We start from the raw sequence: 26,458 nt of genomic DNA, 5'->3' as shown, positions 1-26,458 counted from the left end.
ATTTGATACTTAATGTATTATTTTAAATCATAGTGTTTATTGCCACAAGAATGAGGCTTGAGCGTGTTTGTTAGACGTCTGATATTTAATTTATTGAAATGTCTGATATGGTAGCTTTAATGACAAGATAAAGGGCCGATCACCACTGGTATTGCAAACATTTGCAATCCTTCCTCCAATTATGAAAGAACGCAGGCTTTTTCTCACTATAAGAAGAGGCTTATTAATTTACCACAGTGCTATACAGGGTTGGGGGGGGTGAGAGGATGAAGGAAGAGGGGCAATAATACCAAGGTGGAAAAAAAAGTTGGGGAAAAGAAAAAGATTGCAGATGGAGGAACATGAAGCACATTGTTTAAAAGTGAGCTCATGGGGGAATAATGTGATTTATAATCAAGCCAGTGCGTTGCACAGTGAGCTGACGTACATCCAACAATAGGAACCCCTCCTCCCAACGTCTTCCGAAGTCTTTTGGGGGTTTTGATGTCAATGGTGAGGAGCATCACGATAAAAACTGGACCAAACAGTGACTGTCTTCCGAAGTTCTTCCTTCCATATGCTAAAGCCTGGCAACACCAGACCCAATGCGCCCAAACGGGTCTGGGACTACTCAGTCTCATTTTCCATTTCCCCTAAAGCGGCTTTTCAACAGTGTGCAGACCAAGACAAATGCCTTTAGATAAACCTACGACCAGTGCATTGGCGGCTGACTGCGCAAACGGAGTGTGTGATAGAGTGCAGAGCAAGTGAAAAATGTAAACGTTACATTACGGCACAGTGCAGATGGTTGCTGTTCGTATAGAGAAAGTGTGCTATCCACTTGGGTTAGCCATTCAGGCGCCTTGAAAACTAGGTTGAACTTTTTACTCGGGATGGGTACCTTTTACATTGCATTTCAGTACCAATTCCCGGTATCTGGAAACCGATGCCATTACTCAACGGTACCAATTTCCGTAGTTTTGTGTGTGGTCATGTCTTAATAAATCCATCTATCCATCCATTTTCTACAGCTTGTCCCCCTTGGGGTCGCCGGAGCCTATCTCAGCTGCATTCGGGCGGACATTTATCAGTGACAGAGTATATAGTTATATCTTGTTTTCTTACGCTTCTAAGCCTCATTTGCAAGCACTATATAGTAGGCTTTGCATGCAATTGCAATTTCAAGTCGTTAGATGGCAGAAGTGTATAGACTATGGTGTGTTGCCTAACAAGGAAGTAGTCTTTGCCATAAAGCTAAATGTGCCAGTACAGTCTTATATTGCATGTTTATACTGTAAGTATTGCACGTATTACACACTGGCTATTTGATTGTAATGTGCATCTTAGCTGTGGTTTTTATTACCAAATTTAGAGGTTTTGAACTTGCCATGTAAAATCGCTAATGCTAATTACGAGCATGTATATGGCCCAGCCTACGTAAATTAGCATCAACGAAAAAGTGGAGCCTTACTGTACATTTGAGCGTTTTCTCTCAGACATACCGTATTTTTCGGACTATAAGTCGCAGTTTTTTTCATAATTTGGCCGGGCTCCAGTGCGATTTACATATGTTTTTTTCCTTCTTTATTATGCATTTTCGGCAGGTGCGACTTATACTCCGGTGCGACTTATACTCCGGTGCGACTTATACTCCGAAAAATACGGTACTTGCTTTGTTGGCATTGCTTGTTTCTCGAGCCAGTGTTTAGTCTGCAACCTGTCCTGACGTCACAAGCAACAAAGGTATCGAAATATGCCATCGTTTGATTTTGCATGACTCGATACCCAGTAGTACCAGCGGAATTCGGTAGGTACAGAATTCGATACCCATCCCTCACTTTTTACTCTAAAGAGGAACTGCACTCACAATCCTTATGTGAGACAAAACAATATATATATTTTTTTAATGCATTCTAACTCGTAAATAAACGCAAGCAAGAGTCAGCTAAAAATGGAGGTCCTGGACTTCGCTCTATTCCGCCTGTAAAGACCTCTAAAAAAACTTCCATAAACCTCCATCAACGTTTCATATACACGTAATATATATTTAACGTAGTAACAGGAATATTCATAATAACATGTAATATTTACAGTATTTTGCCCAATTAAAGCATACAGTGGCGCATCAATTTCACAGACCCATCACATAATTCGCTATTTCCTTCAACAACTACTACAACTAATTATGGCAGACTTCATGAGAGCCAACGACTACTACTTTGAGACAAATCATTATCCAGAACTTTATATTTTTGAGCCTGAATATAAGGAGGATACGCTACAAGTTTTAGAAGCTGTATGATAAGCAGATCCAGTAAGTAGCACTTTTGCTAAGTGTTAAACAGGAAATACCTATGAATAGGAATACCAACATAATAAAACAAACACTAACTGTACAATGTTTACTCTCACTGGGATGCCGACTAGTGTAATGTTGATATCTTCCCGTTTAGATGATGAATGTATCATAATTCTCACACAGGTAGAAAAGAAAATCTAGAATCATTCAATGATCTTGAAAATTTGAAGTATCAAAATCAGCATTGGTATGACCAATACTGCCCCTGAAACTACTTGGTATTGGATAACCAAATTTGTGGTATCACCATAAACTAATGTAAAGTAGGGCTGGGCGATATGGCCGAAAACTATATCACGATATATGTTTTTATATTGATCGATATTGATTATTGATACTTTTTATGACTTATATAAGCCTGCCAATAAATACAGTAAAACAATTTCCAATTTACCAAGGGTACTATTTATCAGTGGAGAGGGTGTCTGGTAGCCAGGAAAGGTATAGTTGATACTGTTACGTGATTGGCTGTTAGTGTGTCCCTACCATTGCTCAGTGAACTCTGCTAACTGATTGGCTGTTGGCGTGTCCCGCAAGCGTGAGTAGCTTCATGAAACGAATCTTGCTTCATAATTTCTGGTTTATTCCGACCAAAAAATATAAATGTATATCGAATATTTTATCGCATGCATTTTATATTGATATCTATCATGTGTCTATCGCAACATATATCCATACCGTATTATCGGACCAGCCCTAATGTAATGTATCCAAAAGAGAATGATAGGTGCTTACTACATTCAATCAATCAATCAATCAATGTTTATTTATATAGCCTTAAATCACAAGTGTCTCAAAGGGCTGCACAAGCCACAACGACATCCTCGGCACAGAGCCCACATAAGGGCAAGGAAAAACTCACCCCAGTGGGACGTCGATGTGAATGACTATGAGAAACCTTGGAGAGGACCGCATATGTGGGTAACTCCCCCCCCCCAGGGGAGACCGAATGCAATGGATGTCGAGTGGGTCTGACATTATATTGTGAGAGTCCAGTCCATAGTGGATCCAACTTAATAGTAAGAGTCCAGTCCATTAAAACAGAAGTAAAGATAGAAACATGTTACAACAGAATAATCACCAGATATTTACAGTAGATTATCAATTAGATTAATAATAGTTTTAGTAAATAACTCAACTGGAAATGACACAATCTGTCAACAGTCAAATTAGATGCTTTTGTGACCCATTTTGAAATGGTTGTATCATTTACATACCAAATAATATATTGTGATATATGTCGTTATCACAAGTAGCTGCAATTGATATGACAATATACATTTTAGGCGATTCCCAAATGGAAGTAAATGGATCAAATTGGTGCTCAGGGTAAAGACAGTGGGCAATTACCATACTGCTAATCACTTATTCTGTACAACTTAAAAACATAAAATAGTTCACCTAATACTATAGGCTTTATACAAGTGTTCCTAAAATAAATACTGACTATTGAGAAAGCCATGATATAAATGTCATCATTTACTTTGATTAGTCGATTGAATGTTTCTCAAGAATGTTGTCAGTCTAGCCCTCGTATTAACAAATATTTAGCTGCGGGTACCAAAAAAAACACAACACAATTCTACCCAATGGACTGACAAGCATTAATACGCAATTACACTGTCTCACAGTGTTGGAAGCATTCAACGGACTTGGCATGAATCCGGTCTGTCAGGGAGGAAGATTGATCGCGCTAGAAGTTGAGCAAGCCTTGTAATTACTGAGGGTTCTGTGCTCTGCTAATAAATCAAAGACTGTAGTGTAATATCAGAAACAAACAGGTACATGTATTTATTTGCTGTGTGGGTCTGTACTTATGGTCATCTGAAGAATGTAGTCAGAGAGTCTGAGGCTCGCAGTCAGTTGAGGTTAAGAGGTTTTGAGTTGCACATAATTCCCCACTCGAGTGAGACGTCCACAGGGAAAATGGACACTTAGGAACAAAACATTTGGCTGCTCCGGTTCAAAGTTAAGTCCTTTAGCATCAGCCTGTGGTGGACTAATGCAGATGCCAGTGGAGATCAAACTGCAGGCGTCCAGCCCTGTAACCTTTTAGATTGTATCATAAGGCGAGAAAAATCTAAAACTTAGCTCACTTCTCTGAGCCTTAAAAAAACGAGGCCTAAAATCATGTTGACTGCATAAAGCGTGTCGAAAGTTGTAATCAAGTTTCATGACACAATTGACTCATAACGTTGGCACAGAAGCGCATATTTTCTATTCCATTGTTTTTACCAGAAACAAAACACATAGCAGTGGAGAAAAGTGCAATACTCTCTGAAAAACTACATCATCATAACTAAGGCTGCAACTAACTTGATAATCGATTCATCTGTCAATTATTACTTTGATTAATCGATTAATAATCGGATAAAAGAGACAAACTACATTTCTATCCTTTCCAGTATTTTATTGAAAAAAACCAGCATAGTGGCACCATACTTATTTTGATTATTGTTTCTCAGCTGTTTGTAAATGTTGCAGTTTATCTAACCAGCAGCCATCAGGAGCAAGGGGTGAAGTGTCTTGCCCAAGGACACAACGGACGTGACAAGGATGGTAGAAGGTGGGGATTGAACCCCAGTAACCAGCAACCCTCCGATTGCTGGCACGGCCACTCTACCAACTTCGCCACGCATGGCAGCTCCCGCCATCAGTGTGTGAATGTGTTTGTGAATGGGTGAATGTGGAAATACTGTCAAAGCGTGCGGAGTTCCTCAGGGTTCGGTTCTTGGCCCTGCACTCTTTAGTATTTACATGCTGCTGCTAGGCGACATCATACGCAAATACGGTGTTAGCTTTCATTGTTATGCTGATGACACCCAACTCTACATGCCCCTAAAGCTGACCAACACGCCGGATTGTAGTCAGCTGGAGGCGTGTCTTAATAAAATTAAACAATGGATGTCCGCTAACTTCTTGCAACTCAACGCCAAGAAAACGGAAATGCTGATTATCGGTCCTGCTAAACACCAACATTTATTTAATAATACCACCTTAACATTTGACAACCAAACAATTACACAAGGCGAATCAGTAAAGAATCTGGGTATTATCTTCGACCCAACTCTCTCCTTTGAATCACACATTAAGAGTGTTACTAAAACGGCCTTCTTTCATCTCTGTAATATCGCTAAAATTCGTTCTATTTTATCCACTAGCGACGCTGAGATCATTATTCATGCGTTCGTTACGTCTCGTCTCGACTACTGTAACGTATTATTTTCGGGTCTCCCTATGTCTAGCATTAAAAGATTACAATTGGTACAAAATGCGGCTGCAAGACTTTTGACAAGAACAACAAAGTTTGATCATATTACGCCTATGCTGGCTCACCTGCACTGGCTTCCTGTGCACTTAAGATGTGACTTTAAGGTTTTACTACTTACGTATAAAATACTACACGGTCTAGCTCCGTCCTATCTTGTCGATTGTATTGTACCATATGTCCCGGCAAGAAATCTGCGTTCAAAGAACTCCGGCTTATTAGTGATTCCCAGAGCCCAAAAAAAGTCTGCGGGCTATAGAGCGTTTTCTATTCGGGCTCCAGTACTATGGAATGCCCTCCCGGTAACAATTAGAGATGCTACCTCGGTAGAAGCATTTAAGTCCCATCTTAAAACTCATTTGTATACTCTAGCCTTTAAATAGACCCCCCTTTTAGACCAGTTGATCTGCCGTTTATTTTTATTTTATCCTCTGCTCCCCTCTTCCTTGTGCGCTGCTGACCCGTCTCCGCTCGGGATGGTGTCCTGCTGGCCCCACTATGGACTGGACTCTTACTATTATGTTGGATCCACTATGGACTGGACTCTCACAATATTATGTCAGACCCACTCGACATCCATTGCATTCGGTCTCCCCTAGAGGGGGGGGGTTACCCACATATGCGGTCCTCTCCAAGGTTTCTCATAGTCATTCACATCGACGTCCCACTGGGGTGAGTTTTTCCTTGCCCTTATGTGGGCTTTGTACCGAGGATGTCGTTGTGGCTTGTGCAGCCCTTTGAGACACTTGTGATTTAGGGCTATATAAATAAACATTGATTGATTGAAAGCGCTTTGAGTACCTTGAAGGTAGAAAAGCGCTATACAAGTATAACCCATTTATCATTATTTATTTATAAATAAAGGTTTATTTAAAAAAAAAAAAAGTTTTAAAAAGAAAAAAAGAAAAAGAAAAGTAGCCTCTGCGCATGTGCATAGCATAGATCCAATGAATCAATGACTAAATTAATCGCCAACAATTTTTATAATTGATTTTAATGTTTAGGGCACGTCCGACTGGTAGGAGGCCACGGGGAAGACCCAGGACACGTTGGGAAGACTATGTCTTCCGGCTGGCCTGGGAACGCCTCGGGATCCCCCGGGAAGAGCTGGACGAAGTGGCTGGGGAGAGGGAAGTCTGGGCTTCCCTGCTTAGGCTGCTGCCCCCGCGAAACGACCTCGCATAAGCGGAAGAAGATGGATGGCTGGATGGATTTTAATCGATTAGTTGTTGCAGCCCTAATCATAACCTCTGACTATGCTCAGTAAACCTTCAACAGAGCTGCATTTGCAGTGTTTGTACGCCTCTGGTTCGGCTTGCAAATGTGCAAACCACATGTTAGCGTATGAGGATATGCCACACAATAAGAAAACAACACGAAACAGGAATTAATATACGGGGGAATATCCAAATAAGTAAGAATTCTACGGTCACAGACAAAAGTGCACAAGATGGAAACAAACATCATGGCAAGACTCACTGGCTCAGCGAAATAGTTTGCGTGAAACCAACAACAATAACAACATTCCTTCCCAGCTCGCATTGTTGTGAGTTAAACAATGTAACCACTGGTCTGGTTTGAAAAAAAAAAAAAAAGTCAAATAAAATCGAATTATATTAAACGGCTTGAATGGGACAAAATCAAATGAATGGGAGAAGTGAGGCTGCTTTTTGTTCCATGTGTTTTAGCCTCCCTTCAAGCAGAGAAGACAATATTGCTCAACACACCTCTGGTGCAACATACAAATGAATCACGGGGGAAAGCAGAGCACACTTTGACGTCTTTTTATAACAACAACAAGTCTTACAATAACAAGGACACAGCGACTTGCCGTTTCCTTCTGTCATCAATCACAGGGCCGACTAATAGAAGGCGACCATTCATGGTATGGGCTATTTAACGGTCCATATTAAAACAAGCTTGTTTTGTTTTTGTTCCCTGGGTGCACACGGGCTGTTGCAGCAGGTCCAGCAACATATTAACACATCTCTCATTGCCTGACGCGCAACAAAAAACATGTGAACTTTTCAAAGAAAAGGGAATGTTATGATTGTGTAAGCGTGTTAAACCTCCTCTCGTGCGCCTATGGGGGAGAATGGAGTCATACATTTTGGAATTTGACCGCATTTCTTTGGAAAAACATCTTAATAATAGCATAATAACTGGCATTTAAGAATTGATTGCTGATAAATGCCATCTTGAAGCAATTCATACAAACTGTAATGCACTGCAGGTTAGGCGTGCACAAATAAACGATTCACATCCGAATCGTGATTATTCATATCTATTCTAAATTGATTTTTTAATTTTTTAAATACTTTTTTTTTTTTTAAACATCTTAAAATCTGTACAGTACAGGCCAAACGTTTGGACACACCTTCTAATTCAATGCGTTTTCTTTATTTTCATGACTATTTACATTGTAGATTGTCACTGAAGGCATCAAAACTATGAATGAACACATGTGGAGTTATGTACTTAACAAAAAAAGGTGAAATAACTGAAAACATGCTTTATATTATAGTTTCTTCAAAATAGCCACACTTTGCTCGGATTACTTTTTCGCACACTCTTGGCATTCTCTCGATGGGCTTCAAGAGGTAGTCACCGGAAATGGTTTTCACTTCACAGGTTTGTTTGAAGCTCATCGAGAGAATGCCAAGAGTGTGCAAAGCAGTATTCAGAGCAAAGTGTGGCTATTTTGAAGAAAATAGAATACTAAACATGTTTTTGTCACGGCGCATGAGCAATCCCTCATTTCATCCGCTGCAAGCGCCGCCGGCAGCTCCGCGGGGAGCGCCCTGGGACACGCCCCTGCTCGCTCCTCCCGCTGCGGGCAATCTACAATCAGCGCACCTGAAACCGATGCCATAAAGACCAGCGGACCCGAAGATCCAGTGCCAGAACGTAGTTCACCTTTAGTAGTAAGCATCCCGTCTCTGGCTTCCCTCTTTGTACCTGCTCTCTGTGTTTTCCCTCTGCACGTGTCTTACATGTCCTCGCCGTATTCCTTCCGTCTCCATTGATCGAGCTGTGCGCCTCGTTTCATTGGACTTCCCTCCGGATTTTGGACTACTTCCCTCGATCCCCGTTTGGACACAGACCTCGACCTCTCGCCTGCCTACGGACTTCCTTCTTGCATGCAGAGTTACACTTGTGAGACAAGTGTAAGTTTAAGCTAACAATTTGACCGAGTAAAAAATGTATCCTCCAGATGGCCGACATTCCTCCACTTTTAATGCGACCGTATCACAGATATAGTGTCATGAAAATAAGATATGCTGGGCAAAATGAGCAAGGTAGTCATCATTTTAACAAGAATAGGAAGAAATATTCCCACACGTTACATATTTTCACCCGCGTCCTCCAGAAAACGAGGGGTGACGTCACGACTATGTCGGCTGCCGATATTATCGTCCGATAAATGCTTTAAAATGTAATATTGGAAATTATCGGTTTCAAAATTATCGGTATCGGTTTCAAAAAGTAAAATGTATGACTTTTTAAAACGCCGCTGTGTACACGGACGTAGGGAGAAGTACAGAGCGCCAAAAACCTTAAAGGCACTTCCTTTATCACATAATATCTACGGCTTTTCACACACACAAGTGAATGCAACGCATATTGGTCAACAGCCATAAAGGTCACACTGAGGGTGGCCGTATAAACAACTTTAACACTGTTACAAATATGCGCCACACTGTGAACCCACACCAAACAAGAATGACAAACACATTTCGGGAGAACATCTGCACCGTAACACAACATAAACACAACAGAACAAATACCCAGAACCCCTTGCAGCACTAACTCTTACAGGACGCTACAATATACACCCCCCGCTACCCCCTACCCCCCGCCCACCTCAACCTTCAGGGAGAGCATGTCCCAAATTCCAAGCTGCTCTTTCGAGGCATGTTTAAAAAAATAATGCACTTTGTGACTTCAATAATAAATATGGCAGTGCCATGTTGGCATTTTTTTCCATAACTTATAAATAAATGATAAATGGGTTGTACTTGTATAGCGCTTTTCTACCTTCAAGGTACTCAAAGCGCTTTGACACTACTTCCACATTTACCCATTCACACACACATTCACACACTGATGGAGGGAGCTGCCATGCAAGGCGCTAACCAGCACCCATCAGGAGCAAGGGTGAAGTGTCTTGCTCAGGACACAACGGACATGACGAGGTTGGTACTAGGTGGGGATTGAACCAGGGACCCTCGGGTTGCGCACGGCCACTCTCCCACTGCGCCACGCCGTCCCTATAACTTGAGTTGATTTATTTTGGAAAACGTTGTTACATTGTTTAATGCATCCAGCGGGGCGTCACAACAAAATTAGGCATAATAATGTGTTGATTCCACGACTGTATATATCGGTATCGGTTGATATCGGAATCGGTAATTAAGAGTTGCACAATATCTGAATATCGGATATCGGCAAAAAAGCCATTATCGGACATCTCTACCCACAATAGTAATAGAGAATGATGATCGTAAAAAAAAATTTTTTTTAAAGGAGGGTCACGTTTTTATGCATACTCCCTCACTCTAAATGAATTGGTGAACTTTTTTTTACACTTATGACAGCGAATAATGTACCTTGATTGTGTACAATACATATATTTTATTATGATGTCAACTCATTCATTCTTCTTCCGAGGCTGAGAATTTCAAAATATCCAACTGCACAACAGATTGATGTTCCCACTGTATCAAACTTTTTTCCAAAGACCGAATATCCTAAAATTCTTCAAATGACATCAAGTCTGCGTCTGAGGAGAATGTGATGTCGTTATATGCTTATTAATGGGGGAAAGAAAGAACCATAAATTGAGCGTGAGTGCTTATTTTCCATGTGAAAGTAAGAACCAGCCACATCGCTGGCATTTGTTCGACCGTGAAGACACAGAAGCCCCGCGATGATTTATACATTCACACCTGTTTTGAGTGGTCACCAGTCAGTACAAGGTGGACTTGATGAGACGGGAGGACACACTCGCTAATGTGTGTGTGTGTGTGTGTGTGTGTGTGTGTGTGTGTGTGTGTCCATTAGCATGGACGGTTATGGAGAGCACGGACAGGGGCGAGCCACTCGGGAGCGACCACCCAACAGCTGGCATGTACGGGCATTACTCCGAGGCGCCTGCTGCATGGACGCCTAGGAGTGTCAACACACACACACACACACACACAATCTTCAGGACCCAGGGGGATCATAGAAGGAGATTTGGTGTCTAGACTGTATAGATTCCACACCTTCCTGCCAAGAAAGCGCAAGTTACACACTAAAAGAGATCGGCTTACTGCACTTGAATGCAGCTGCTGCTAATGCGAGGAGAGAGAAAAACACACATGCACAAATCTAATGATGTCATCGAATGGCTACATGAGTGAGGAAAGGGGGGGGTCTCACTGTCAAACCTATTTTCACAGGCATGAATATGTGTCACCACTGGAGGGCAGAATTCCTCATATCCAAACATACCAGACTGAAGGAACTGATTTCCTATGCAGCCTTTGCCAAATGTGACTGTAGCTTCAATGCTAATGAGCTGTATTTGTTTCAGCTTCCCTCCACTTTTTACATATACACTGTAAAAAAAAAAAAAAAGGCGTAAAATATTTCCGTCACATATCAACATGCAGTGTTAGCATGTTTAGTAAAAAAAAAAAAACAGAACAAAATGAACAAACTTGCTACTCGGATGTCTGTGGCTGACTGACGGATACAACCCCCGGAAAAAACACCTGACTTGGAGTGTTCATTCAGTTGTTTAATTTTGTAGGGGAAAAAAGCAGATACCAGACATGACAAAACTGCAGTCATTTCAAATGGCAACTTTCTAGCTTTAAGAAATAAGAAAATAAATTTTGGTATCAGTAACAGTTTCATATTTAGATCAAGCAGAGTTAAACACTAAATTATGGAATTAGGGCTGGGCGATACGGCCTTTTTTTAATATCTCGATATTTTTAGGCCATGTCACGATACACGATATATATCTCGATATTTTGCCTTAGCCTAGAATGAACACTTGATGCATATAATCACAGCAGTATGATGATTCTATGTGTCTACATTAGGGATGTCCCGATCCGATATTTGGATCGGATCGGCTGCCGATATTTGCCAAAAAATTGCGTATCGGCAAGGCATGGGAAAATGCAGATCCAGATCCAGTTTTAAAAAAAAAACTCCGGTCCGTGTTTTCCAACGCACCGATTTAAATAATACATTCCACTTTTCTGCTGCTCCATAATTTCCGTTCCGCATTTTCCAGCACACCTTCAACACATCCACAGGTCTGTGAATTCTCACGCAGTTGCTTTTAGCTGCTGGCATTACACGACAGGCTCTTCTCACTCTTTCCTGTGTCTCCCTCTCACAGACAGCAAGTGCACCTTCTTACACACGTCACATACTGTCACGTCATACGTCACATACGTATACGTCCTCCCCGAGCAGAGAGGTAGCAGCATGGCTAACGTTAGCTGTGATGCTAGCGCAGCAACGCTCCCTCTAAGGTGCTCGCCTGTGCAATTGCGCACTGTTTAAGCGTCCTCTGCGCATAGCAAATCTATGCCACGCACAAAATCAAATAAAAAAATAAGCGCATAACAATTTTCGACACACGGACACGACAGAGAAAACAGTTTTCGTCATCATTGTTCAAATATTGTGACGTCTGTCGAGACGCTTATCTCCATTCGGTGCCACACGTCCACACCATCAAAATGCCCAGGCAAAAATTTCCACATCAACACCGTATGAAAAAATTAGTGACTTTTTTAGTTGTGATTTCCTTCTCTGCATGAAAGTTTAAAAGTAGCATATATTAATGCAGTATGAAGAAGAATGTTTTAATGTAGACATGCAAGCCTTGAAAGAAAATTTTGAAAATCAAGACTACATTTCCTGCAAATGGGTGCATTTCTACCCTATATTTTAACTTTAGATTTATTCTCATATCAAACTCTTTTGGCTGTCTTTTTGACACTTACATCCGGCGCCCCCCTCCACACCCTGGATTACAAATAATGTAAATAATTCAATGTGATTATCTTGTGTGATGACTGTATTATGATGATAGTATATATCTGATAGTATATATCTGTATCATGAATCAATAAACAATGGACCCCGACTTATCTGTATCATGAATCAATAAACAACAGTGGACCCCGACTTAAACAAGTTGAAAAACTTATTCGGGTGTTACCATTTAGTGGTCAATTGTACGGAATATGTACTTCACTGTGCAACCTACTAATAAAAGTCTCAATCAATCAAAACACATAGAATCATCATACTGCTGTGATTATATGCATCAAGTGTTCATTCAAGGCTAAGGCAAAATATCCACATATATATATCGTGTATCGCAATATGGCCTTAAAATATCGCAATATTAAAAAAAGGCCATATCGCCCAGCCCTAGTTCAATGATGCCATTTCTGTTTGTCATGTATAATTTTGTCTATTTTGTGTTTATCCTTGAATAAACAGGTCAGTTTCTTGTTACCAACCATTGTGTATTATTCAAACTCCCCTAATTCAGATGGCTAGTTGTTATCAAGAGTACTAAAACCCTTTTCAACATGATTCTGACAACTAAGTAGGCTAAATAACTTTAAACTTTAATACATGCTCGGATAGGCCAGTATCAGTCAGTATCGGTATCGGTCAGTATCGGTATCGGATCGGAAATGCAAAAACAATATCGGTATCGGATCGGAAGTGCAAAAACCTGGATCGGGACATCCCTAGTCTACATTAAAACATTCTTGTTCATACTGCATTATTATATGCTCATTTTAAACTTTCATGCAGAGAGGGAAACCCCAACTAAGTCAATTTAGCAAAACTGTATTTATTAAACAGTTATTAAGCAGTGGCACAAACATTCATGTCATTTCAAAACAGAAAGTGCAAGATTGTCAGAGACATTTTAAAACAAGCTATTAGTGCACTTTTGTGCATGATGTCACTAAGATGACATATCAAAACAACACTAAATTAAAGTGCACTTTTTGTACAGAACGCCACTACAATAGTTTAAAAGAAATAAAGTGCACTTTTGTGCATGATGTCTGTAACTCCCTCCAAATAGCACAGACACAATGGCTTTCTTGAACTGATTTATTTGAAGGCTTCTTTTCCCTTCAAATTCACCGTGAAAACTGAAATAAAATAAAGCACGCTATAAACGTAAAAATAACAACATGCACAGCATGTGGATCAAACATTTTACCGAAGTAAATACAAACAGAAGTGACAAACAAATACCTCATTGGCCTGCATGCTTATTTTAGGAGGAAATTGTGATCTTCAGGCTCTTATAGCCCAAACGCTTAGAGTCCTTGTGACACTTTTTAGTCTTTGTGACGGTCAGTCTCTCTCTTTCTGCCTTCACATGGCATCAAAAATGTTTACTCATACCCGGAAGTAGCTTCCTTACATCAGACGACAGACCAAACGAGACACTTCAAAATAAAAGTATGCCCACAAACTTAACAAAAAGGCATGAAATTACATTTTTAACCATAGTAACTTAAATATAGCCTTCTTATGAACTTTTATGCATTTTGATTTGAATTCCCTTTTATGAACTTAACTTATTATTCTGTTTTTAGAGAAATAAAACAAATTATATTAATTATTAGTAGCAACAGTTACAATGTCACACAAGATATTTCAATAACTGTCAAATAAAAATGAGCTGCATAATAGGAAATCCAATAGTGTATGTTCTTCACTTTGTGGTAGGTTACCTCGTTACCTCCTTCTGTTGTTGACTATTTTTTTCATACGGTGTTGATGTGGAAATGGTTGCTTCGGACAGATGTTTACCGTATCCCAATAAACATCTGTTCAGTATTTTAACATAAAAGTGTTTGATTGTGAGGCATTAAAAGCCACAAAATGCGACGGGTCCACCAGACCCACAAACGCTGGCTGAGTAACAACAATATGCACGGAAAATTTCTATGCCAGTCTCTGCATCCCACAGGGATTCTTCTTTTGTGTTTCTGCACCTGCGGTTCCCACACAAGGTTGCAACATTGTTTGTCAACACTGTCTGCTCTCATTTTCTCGCACATTTGACCCTCTGATGTTCTGTGTACCTACACTCTGTCCCTCCTCCTGTCTAGGCCTGTTGTGTGTGTGTGTGTGTGTGTGTGTGTGTGTGTGTGTGTGTGTGTGTGTGTGTGTGTGTGTGTGTGTGTGTGTGTGTGTGGTACACAGAATATCAATTTCCACACTTCTACTAGCCCCGGGTCCAGTGGACCCGGACATCTTATATGTAATAGAAATGTGTAGGGGGGTGTATGGTGTGTGTGGTCATTAAATATGTATTCTGATATATGTTCTTCACAGAAAATGAGCCAAAGTTAGTGAGTCTCAGTTTGAAACATTAATTAATTGTATCATTTTTCTTTTAATAAAAAATGAAAATGGGTCCCACAGACCCGAACACCACACAAGGGTTAAGTTAGGGTCCACGTTAATCAATTCACGGTAAAATTCTGCAATCATGCAACATTTTGGTAGATACAAGTGATGAATTGTGTTGAAAGTCAACAACACAGAGTAATGCAAGAGTACTGGCCTCACATTCAATGTACCGTACCACGCCAGAGTGTACTCGGCTACATGCGGCGGCCGTGCAATCTGAAATCAAGCACGCCGACGAGATGGCAGCACAAGACAGGTCCTCGCTTGCCTCCCGCCTCGCTTTCCAGCCAGCGGCAGGCGTGAGGTTTGAACCTGCCTGTGGAGAAGCCGCACGGTGTCGGCACTTAGTATGCTTGACTCGAGCACTACGGGCAGCAGGAGGGGATAAAATAAAATAAAAAAACATACAAAGACGTAAAATGATGTGTTGACACTACCCTCCTCGTGCACTGTGACTCACATCCCCTCGGACGAGCCAACCTGCTCATCGTGAGGGGAAAACCAATAGGAGCAACTGTCACCCACCCGTTGCCAAGTTCGATCCATTTACCGGCAAACGCGCTCGCTCTATTTTTCTGACCTTCCCTGTGCTGCGTCCACCCCCCCCACCGCGGCTCTACGTCTGCCTTATGCAAGAGGCAGTGGAAAGTATTGTCTGCCAAGGCAATCACAGCTCTACACACACATTTGGTAAACTTATCAGTTAGCGGGACGCTTGGCATGCATCCTTCCCTTAAACGACCAGGGATCATTTATTGTTTCTTTGTCAACTATACTGCAATATTGGCCATTTCTGCAAGGTCAACTCATGTCTTAAAATTAACTCCAAATAACTGTAATGTCCAATTAAATAAATACTGTATCTCCTTTTTTTACCCAAGTGTATTTATCAAAATTTTCAGACTATAATATGCACTTATAATCCTTTCATTTTCTCAAAACTCGACAGTGCGCCTAATAACCCGGTGCGCCTAATGTACGGAATAATTTTGGTTGTGCTTACCGACCTCAAAGCTATTTTATTTGGTACATGGTGAAATGATAAGTGTGACCAGTAGGGATGTCCCGATCCAGGTTTTTGCACTTCCGATCCGATACCGATATTGTTTTTGCACTTCCGATCCGATACTGACCGATACTGGCCTATCCGAGCATGTATTAAAGTTTAAAGTTATTTAGCCTACTTAGTTGTCAGAATCATGTTGAAAAGGGTTTTAGTACTCTTGATAACAACTAGGCAGCTGAATTAGGGAAGTTTGAATAATACACAATGGTTGGTAACAAGAAACTGACCTGTTTATTCAAGGATAAACACAAAATAGACAAAATTATACATGACAAACAGAAATGGCATCATTGAACTAGGGCTGGGCGATATGGCCTTTTTTTAATATTGCGATATTTTAAGGCCATATCGCGATACACAATATATATCTCGATATTTTGCCTTAGCCTTGAATGAACACTTGATGCATATAATCACAGCAGTATGATGATTCCATGTGTCTACATTAAAACATTCTTCTTCATACTGCATTAATATATGCTACTTTTAAACTTTCATGCAGAGAAGGAAATCACAACTAAAAAAAAATCACTATTTTTTTCATACGGTGTTGATCTGGAAATGTTTGCCTCTGCATTTTGATGGTGTGGACGTGTGGCACCGAACGGAGATAAGCGTCTCGACAGACGTTACAATATTTGAACAATGATGACGAAAACCGTTTTTTCTGTCGTGTCCGTGTGTCGAAAATTGTTATGCGCTTATTTTTTTTATTTGATTTTGTGCGTGGCATAGATTTGCCGTGCGCAGAGGACGCTTGAGCAGTGCGCAATTGCACAGGCGCGCACCTTAGCGGCTGCGCTAGCATCACAGCTAACGTTAGCCATGCTGCTACCTCTCTGCTCGGGGAGGACGTATACGTATGTGACGTATGACGTGACAGTATGTGACGTGTGTAAGAAGGTGCACTTGCTGTCTGTGAGAGGGAGACACAGGAAAGAGTGAGAGGAGCCTGTCGTGTAATGCCAGCAGCTAAAAGCAACTGCGTGAGAATCCACAGACCTGTGGATGTGTTGAAGGTGTGCTGGAAAATGCGGAACGGAACTTAGGGAGCAGCAGAAAAGTGGAATGTATTATTTAAATCGGTGCGTTGGAAAACACGGACCGGAGTTTATTTTTAAAACTGGATCTGGATCGGCATTTTCCCATGCCTTGCCGATACGCATTTTTTGGCAAATATCGGCGGCCGATCCGATCCAAATATCGGATCGGGACATCCCTAGTGACCAGTAGATAGCAGTAACACATAAGAGATACGTGTAGACTGCAATATGATGGCAGTCACATATAAGATATACCGGTATGTGTAGACTGCAATATGACTCAAGTAAACAAAACCAAAATTGTACACTGTATGTTCCATTGAAAATATAGAACATTACACACGGCGCTCAAAAATCTATCAAAATGTTTTAGTACGACTTTGGTAAGCTATGAAGCCGCACCGCTCGATGGATTGTACTGTGCTTCAACATATGAGTATTATTATGAAGTGTGTGTATAAGGTAAGACATATTATCTGGCGTTTTGTTTCACAATATCATGAAAAAGCAACTTTTCTTACCTTCTGGTACATGCTAATCTGTCTTTGGGATTTTCATAAGTCCTGAAAATTTGCGCACGTCTGCCTTTGTAGTCCGTGACGAGACCGTAGTCGATAAGCTTCTTCTTTTTCTCGATCTTCTTGTTATGGGACATTCATCCTCCGCTGTTGTCATTTCTAACACAAAGTAGTGTAAAGTTGTAACTCGTATCGGTCAGTAAACTCGCCATGAAAGTTCACATGCATGGACAGCCCCTTTTAGCTCTTATTTCCAAAATTGTGTACACGACTGAATTGGAGTCTTATGGCCACTTATGTGGACACTTATACTGCCATCTGGTGGTGTCAGAAGAGTATAACATACAATGGAATTTGGGGGGAAAAAGTGTACAAATAAGAATTAGCATGTCACTAAACATGAAGTACACGTTTGTGTACTTATGGACTAAGTACATCATATCGAAAGATGATTCTTAGTTTTTATTCTAATTAGGGTCCAATAAGCCCAAATAGCAAAGAGAAATAAAAAAAGCATGTAAAAAACAGCTTGGGCCTTAAGAGGTTAAATTAATATCCACATAACTACCTCGTTAGACCCTCCGAGCGTGGCGCTCCAAACTATAAGCGACAGTTGTGGTCTTATACAAATAATAAATGAACCTACTCATCGTAACAGTAATATGATAGATTTAGTCCTGGTCAGGGTTATCACCTCCTCTAAAAAGGTATAGATCTCCCTTACACCAAAGTCATTTCTGATCAGTACCTCCTAAAATATAAAGTTAATGAATTGTTCATAACCAATGCTTTAGCAGACGTAACAATAACGCTGCTACAACTATGATTCTCTCCAACCTACTGCTCTGGGTAATGGCGCCGTTCCCAAATTATGTAGGCTCCATTGACAGCCTCACTAACAACTTTAATGATCCCTTGCACAACACTATTGATGGTACACAGCACCATTAAAACTAAGAAAAGGCCCCTAAGGCCCCTTTTACACTAAGGTTAGGTGGGATTTACCCATGATAACCTTAGCCCGGCTTAGTGTCGAAGGGGCCTCAGTTTAACGTACCCCTTAGTTTACGGAACAAATCAGAGCTCTTAAACTATCATGTAGAGAGCAGGAAAGCAAATGGTGAGCGACCAAACTTGAGGTCTTCAATCAAGCATGGAGGGATATTTTAACAACCTATAAACCTTAGCTAAAATTAATTATTGCTCTAATCTTATTCGCCTCAATAAAAATGATCCTAAATTATTGTTTAACACCATAGCATCGCGAACCCAACAAGGGTCTTCTCCCAGTAGCACCACCCACTCAGTTGATGACTTTATGCCATTATTACAATTAAAAGAATTGAAAATTAAAAATAAGCTCTCTCGTTTTGAAGAAGTAACATATAAGGAACTCTTACAACTCGTTAGTTGAACAAAACAAACATGTTGTGGAGGGGGGCGTGGCCTGCCGGCCTGCCACAGAACGGGGTGTGCAAGGACCGGCCTCGAAGACAGCGACAGGTGAGTGGATGGCCCAGGTGGGCCTTGTTATCTAATCACCTGTCGCCTTTATTAGCAGCAGCTGGAACGAGACACATTGTTGGAGCTGGAGTGGGAGCGAGAGAGAGAGAGCGAGACACGGACAGAGAAAGCTGTAAAGCAAAACACGCGCACTATCCAGGCTCTCGTGACAGTGTTTGGTGGTCCAAGGAACCCACTGGAGGGTAACCTCCACACATGTCTATTCAACCCGCCCTCTGGGAAACTTATCATGGACACATAATTAGCTGCTGGCCGCTTGACAGCCGGAAGATAAAAATTTTAAATACAGTGTCAGTAAATCGGCGATCGGTGTTTGTGAATCGGCATTAAAAGACATAAATCGGCAAATACATTCGTCCGATACCTATCAGCAGCCGATCAATCGGCACATCGCTGGTATTTAATGTCAATATTTATCATTTAAAATGTAAACGGGTATTTGTGCAAATTGCAAAAAAAAAATATTTAAAAAAATAATGAACTATATTATTAAAATACAAAAAATGGTTCACATAAAAAACATGAGAAGGTGACACTGTATATTTGTGTCACTATGGTCAAAATCTTACAAGGCATACCTCGGTTATACTGTGCATTACATGCAAAAATTTCATTAATTTGTCATTGATGGACTCACTTCACATTTTAACTTTGTTTTCTATGCAATGCACAACCTACCAAATGTCACAAAAAAACCATAAAAACCCGAGGTAACGATTGTATTAGAGCAGGGGTGTCAAACTAATTTTAGCTCAGAGGCCGCATGGAGGAAAATCTGTGCACAAAAACTATTAAAATCATGGCATTAAAACTAGAAAATAAAGACAATTTCAGATTGTTTTCTTTGTCTTACTTTGGCCAAAAATATTACAATAAAAATATAGAAAAAAATACCGGCAGCGGTAAAGTTTAGGAACAAAGAATGTGAATGAATGTTTATAACTGAATACATTTACATATGCGCCCTACGATGAGTTGGCGACTTGTCTGATTGTAGCTGAGATACGCTCCAGCGCCCCCGCGACCCCGAGGGAATAAGCGGTAGGAAATGGATGAATGGACATTTACATATGCATAAAAACGTGTTTTCTTTTGTACTTTTATTTTTTTAATGAATTAAGTAATGTTTATGACAACCTTTTTCCAAAACACAATATAGAATGTGAGATGTAACAGGATAATGCTTACATTTATCATATGTTTTCAAAAATGGTTACAAAAAAGTGGGACCCCAAAAATTTACTGTGGGACCCATTTTTATGACTTGATGGGGTCCCTAGGACCCATTTTAAGACTTGATGGGGTCCCTGGAACCCCATTTTGAAAATTCCTAGCACCAACACTGATGGAGTATTGGTGCGTGCAAAACAGGCGGCTGTGGCCTGCGGGCCAGTTCTAATACTAATCAAGAGAACAGGTTGTCAGCTAATACTCTAATATTGTTCAAATCAGTAACCGGTAGTAAAACTCCTGCTTTTCTCATGGCCCAAACAGTTTACAGTAGCACTATACATAATCATAATACCAGGGCGTCTAGTGAGGGGCATTTTGTACTCCCTTGTCCCAGGAAGAATGCTTTGCGGAAATCTTTTATTCATAGGTCTGTATCGCTCTGGAATAACCTGCCTCGAATTCTCACCGGCATTGAAAGTAAACAGGTTTTTAAAAGGAAAGTAATATTTTATCTGAGTCTGTAAATGAGTTTGCTTGTTGATGATTTTTGTTTGGTTTTGTATTGTGTAGTTATATTTATATGGTAATTATTATTCTGTGACTGTAAATTGTTTGCTTGTTTTCTTATTGATGCTTTTATTTTTTTTCTCTATTGTGTAGTTATAATTATATGCTTTTACTTGTAATTGTATTGAGTTTGTGGACCCCAGGAAGACTAGTGGGTTGTTGTGGTAATCATCTAATGGGGATCCTTAATAAAAATCTAATTAAAATCAAATATCATCTTAGATAACAGATCATTCCGGATCTGGCCCGGTTTTACAGGATCGCCACATAATACTGAGAGCTACTTAGGATATTTTTTCTTAAGAGCATTCAGTCTGAGCACGGTCTGCACACTAGCATCAGTCAAAAGGCGCACACTTTCACTCACAAGTGCTCTGGGATTTTTCTTTTTTATACTAAAACTGTGAGCTGCCCATACGTGTTGAAACCGGCGACGTTACGCAACATCTTCACTTTCTCACCAGCTCCAAGGCATTCTCAGCCACAGGATCAATGAACAGGCTGTGCTAATGCAATCAAGCAATGACTGCAGAGTGACTTCAATCAACAGATGTACAAACAGCAACAAAACACCCTTGGTGGATCAGCTTCATGCTCGACTTTGCTTTTAAACGACTCCTGCGACAGCAATAATGACAACTTTTTAGATGTATGGACAAGTTTATAGAACTTTGAAAACATTTGCACGCTAAGCTGCAAACTTGGGGTTAAACTAGGTTTTTCTTGCCGACTATGTAAATTGAGTGCCTCTCAAATCCAAACCCGTAATTAATTACATTGCAGGGATACAAGGTAGACAAATAAAAACACAGCGGCTGCAGTTTATCACACGTCATCATAAAACAAACCAGACTGACAATGTGATGTTTGCATTTCATCATGGAAGCCTTCACAATGAACGCAATCACTGCAACACAATGGTCAAACTTACAGCTGCTACGTCTGCAGCTGATTGATTCATTTGCTTTATCTTAGAATGTGTAGCGAAGCCAGCCTATTGTCTAGGGGGCGTGACAAAACAACTTGTGCTTTTGTATTTGAATTCAATAACAAGAGTATGCTATAATCAGGTTTAGCGAGGTTAGCTCAGTGAGGAATACATTACATTACAATGCTATACAGTATGTATGTTTCTAGAGATGTCCGATAATATCGACCGATAAATGCTTTAAAATGTGATATCGGAAATTATCGGCATCGGTTTCAAAAAGTAAAATTTACGACTTTTTAAAACGCCGCTGTGTACACGGACGTAGGGAGAAGTACAGACCGCCAATAAACTTTAAAAGCACTGCCTTTACGTGACGGCCCAGTCAAATAATATCTACAGATTTTCTCACACACAAGAGAACGCCAAGCATACTTGGTCAACGGCCATACAGGTCACACTGAGGGTGGCCGTATAAACAACTTTAACACTGTTACAAATATGCGCCACACTGTGAACCCACACCAAACAAGAATGACAAACACATTTCGGAAGAACATCCGCACCGTAACACAACATAAACACAACAGAACAAATACCCAGAACCCCTTGCAGCACAAACTCTTCCAGGACGCTACAATATACACCCCCCGCTACCCCCTATTTAACAAGTAGGTTTAATATTTTTAGCCATTGTAACATTACACACAGTTTGAACAGTAACACTGTGTGGGAACATTTAATCAAGTAATTACCACAGTTTGAGAATCCCTGCCATAAACTATTATTAATCTACTTATCATTTTCTCGGGAATATTTCCTTACTTTCTGCTGCAACGTGTATCTATCGCCACTTCTTAAACTTTATTAAGCACTTATTTATTTTCTTTTTTTAACTAAGCCAGTGTGCCGTGAGATACAGTCTGGTGTGCCATGGGAGATTATGTAATTTCACCTATTTGGGTTAAAAATATTTTTTGCAAACCAGTAATAATAGTCTGCAAATGATGTGTTGTTGTTGAGAGTCGGTGCTGTCTAGACCTCGGAAGAGTAACCGTGTAATACTCGTCCATATCAGTAGGTGGCAGCCGGTAGCTAATTGCTTTGTAGATGTCGGAAACAGCGGGAGGCAGTGTGCAGGTAAAAAAGGTGTCAATGCTTAAACCAAAAATAAACAAAAGGTGAGTGCCCCTAAGAAAAGGCATTAAAGCTTAGGGAAGGCTATGAAGAACCAAACTAAAACTGAACTGGCTACAAAGTCAACAAAAACAGAATGCTGGACAACAGCAAAGACTTACTGTGGAGCAAAGACAATGTACGTACGAACATGACATGACAATCAACAATGTCCCCACAAAAAAGGATAAAAACAACTGAAATATCCTTGATTGCTAAAACAAAGTAGATGCGGGAAATATCGCTCAAAGGAAGACATGAAACTGCTACAGGAAAATACCAAAAAAAGAGAAAAAGCCACCAAAATAGGAGCGCAAGACAAGAACTAAAACACTACACACAGGAAAACAGCAAAGAAACTCAAAAGAAGTCACGGCGTGATGTGACAGGTGGTGAGAGTACACCTACTTTGAGACAAGAGCTATCAATCAATCAATCAATCAAAGTTTACTTATATAGCCCTAAATCACGAGTGTCTCAAAGGGCTACACAAGCCACAACGACATCCTCGGCTCAGATCCCACATCTATTGTGATGCATGCTTGGTTATGGTTTAAAGTCATATCCAACAATTGTGACAACGACTTTTCACTGTCAATAAGTTTCGTTTTTTAATGATTTCTGCTGGTGGTGTGCCTCCGGATTTTTTCAACGCAAAAAAATGTGCCTTGGCTCAAAAAAGTTTGAAAAACACTGAACTAAGCTATTAGCATGCATGCTCCTGACTTGTTCTCGGCGTGAAACATGTTTAGCCCCGTCCTGCGGTGATGATAATAATACTTGATAATGATACTTAAGATACTAAGAAATGCAGCTTATTTGGCGTGATGGAGGTGATTACGTGATGGCTCACGGGAGCAACGCGCCGCACTGTGTATGGAGACACATAATTAGCGAGCTGCTTGTCAGCCGGGGGAATAAAAATAAATACAGTGTCAGTCAGAGGGGATCTGCTTTTCTGATAGTAATTAAAAGGCATTCATCAGCAGTGGCGATCACATACTTTTTCATGAAAATCGTCTGATACTGATCAACAGTAAACAAGATTTTGGATGGTGACAGTTTGATCATGGAACAGATTAGGGATGTCCCGATCCAGGTTTTTGCACTTCCGATCCGATACCGATATTGTTTTTGCACTTCCGATCCGATACCGACCGATACCGATACTGACCGATACTGGCATATCCGAGCATGTATTAAAGTTTAAAGTTATTTAGCCTACATAGTTGTCAGAATCATGTTGAAAAGGGTTTTAGTACTCTTGATAACAACTAGCCATCTGAATTAGGGGAGTTTGAATAATACACAATGGTTGGTAACAAGAAACTGACCTGTTTATTCAAGGATAAACACAAAATAGACAAAATTATACATGACAAACAGAAATGGCATCATTGAAACTAAGGCTGGGCGGTATGGCCTTTTTTTAATATTGCGATATTTTAAGGCCATATTGCGATACACGATATACAGTATATCTCTATATTTTGCCTTAGTCTTGAATGAACACTTGATGCATAATTGACATCAGTATGATGATTCTATGTGTTTTGATTGATTGATTGAGACTTTTATTAGTAGGTTGCACAGTGAAGTACATATTCCGTACAATTGACCACTAAATGGTAACACCCCAATAAGTTTTTCAACTTGTTTAAGTCGGGGTCCACTTAAATTGATTCATGATACAGATATATACTATCATCATAATACAGTCATCACACAAGATAATCACACTGAATTATTTACATTATTTATAATCTAGGGTGTGGAGGGGGGCGCCGGATGTAAGTGTCAAAAAGACAGCCAAAAGAGTTTGATATGAGAATAAATGTAAAGTTAAAATATAGGGTAGAAATGCATCCATTTGCAGGAAATGTAGTCTTGATTTTCAAAATGTTCTTTCAAGGCTTGCATGTCTACATTAAAACATTCTTCTTCATACTGCATTAATATATGCTACTTTTAAACTTTCATGCAGAGAAGGAAATCACAACTAAAAAAATCACTATTTTTTTCATACGGTGTTGATGTGGAAATTTTAGCCTCGGCATTTTGATGGTGTGGGCGTGTGGCACCGAATGGATATTTGAACAATGATGACGAAAACTGTTTTCTCTGTCGTGTCGGTGTGTCGAAAATTGTTATGCGCTTATTTTTTTATTAGATTTTGTGCGTGGCATATAATTGCTATGCGCAGAGGACGCTTAAACAGTGCGCAATTGCACAGGCGCGCACCTTAGAGGGAGCGTTGGTCACACGGCTGCGCTAGCATCACAGCTAACGTTAGCCATGCTGCTACCTCTCTGCTGGGAGAGGGCGTATACGTATGTGACGTATGACGTGACAGTATGTGACGTGTGTAAGAAGGTGCGCTTGCTGTCTGTGAGAGGGAGACACAGGTGAGTGAGAAGAGCCTGTCGTGTAATGCCAGCAGCTAAAAGCAACTGCGTGAGAATCCACAGACCTGTGGATGTGTTGAAGGTGGGCTGGAAAATGCGGAACGGAAATTAGGGAGCAGCAGAAAAGTGGAATGTATTATTTAAATCGGTGCGCTGGAAAACACGGACCGGAGTTTTTTTTAAAACTGGATCTGGATCGGCATTTTCCCATGCCTTGCCGATACGCATTTTTTTGCAAATATCGGCAGCCGATCCGATCCAAATATTGGATCGGGACATCCCTAGAACAGATCATTGTTATTTTGTCGTTAGGCAAACACAAGGTTCTACAGCGCTATCAATGGAGGACACAAAACAGGTGAACACATGAAACGGCCTTCAAGGTGGCGCTTGGTTCTTACCGTGCACAGCAAACACATTGCAGGGCTGGTTCCCGTGGCGCGTCGACTCCCTCTTCACCCCCTTGATGAAGGCCGGCAGACTGGGTCTCCTCTGGTCCCCTACAAACTTCCCCGGCTGCTGCCCCATAAGGGCAGGATGCCAGGCCGCAGCCGGGACCGCGCCAAGCTGGATTGGGTCGCACGCCGTCCGACGGTTGAAGCGTTTGAGAAGAGGGAAAACAGGAGGAGTCCTTTTCCTTGGCTTCCTCCCGGAGTGTCAGGGGTGCAGATTGGTACGACTGCAGTGTGGCTCTTTTTATCGTGCATTAATGGAATTTGGGGTGTTTCACGGGAATCTGGGAGGAAATACAGGATTGTTATTTTTAATATTCAGTGTTTCCCACGCCGTATATTCATTCCACCACATATAGTTTTGGCGCTACCTGCCCTTTGCTTATAAACACATTATAATGAGACTGTAAGTCTTGTCTGTCAGAGAATATAAGACGGAGTAAATGTTAGACCCCTTTATGAGATACTATTTTTCAAAAAAGTAAATGGCGACAAATATAGGAAAGCGGCTTTTGCGGACTAAAAAGCAGAG

General features: G+C 40.6%; 1 protein-coding gene across 2 annotated transcripts in view; it reads right to left on the bottom strand.

Annotated features, from left to right (window-relative positions):
• The window catches only part of abl1 (c-abl oncogene 1, non-receptor tyrosine kinase), a 91,184-nt gene that overhangs the window by 51,065 nt on the left and 13,661 nt on the right, over window positions 1-26,458 (bottom strand). For both annotated transcript variants that reach the window (XM_061926877.1, XM_061926880.1), the window contains exon 2: window positions 25,876-26,210. In XM_061926877.1, the coding sequence (XP_061782861.1) occupies window positions 25,876-26,002 (127 nt within the window). In that variant the 5' untranslated portion in view covers window positions 26,003-26,210. The remainder of the gene's footprint in view (window positions 1-25,875; window positions 26,211-26,458) is intronic.

Source organism: Nerophis lumbriciformis, linkage group LG32 (genome assembly GCF_033978685.3).
Source record: "Nerophis lumbriciformis linkage group LG32, RoL_Nlum_v2.1, whole genome shotgun sequence".
Classification (NCBI taxonomy): Eukaryota; Metazoa; Chordata; class Actinopteri; order Syngnathiformes; family Syngnathidae; genus Nerophis; species Nerophis lumbriciformis.
This window is presented reverse-complemented; position numbering and strand designations above follow the sequence as displayed.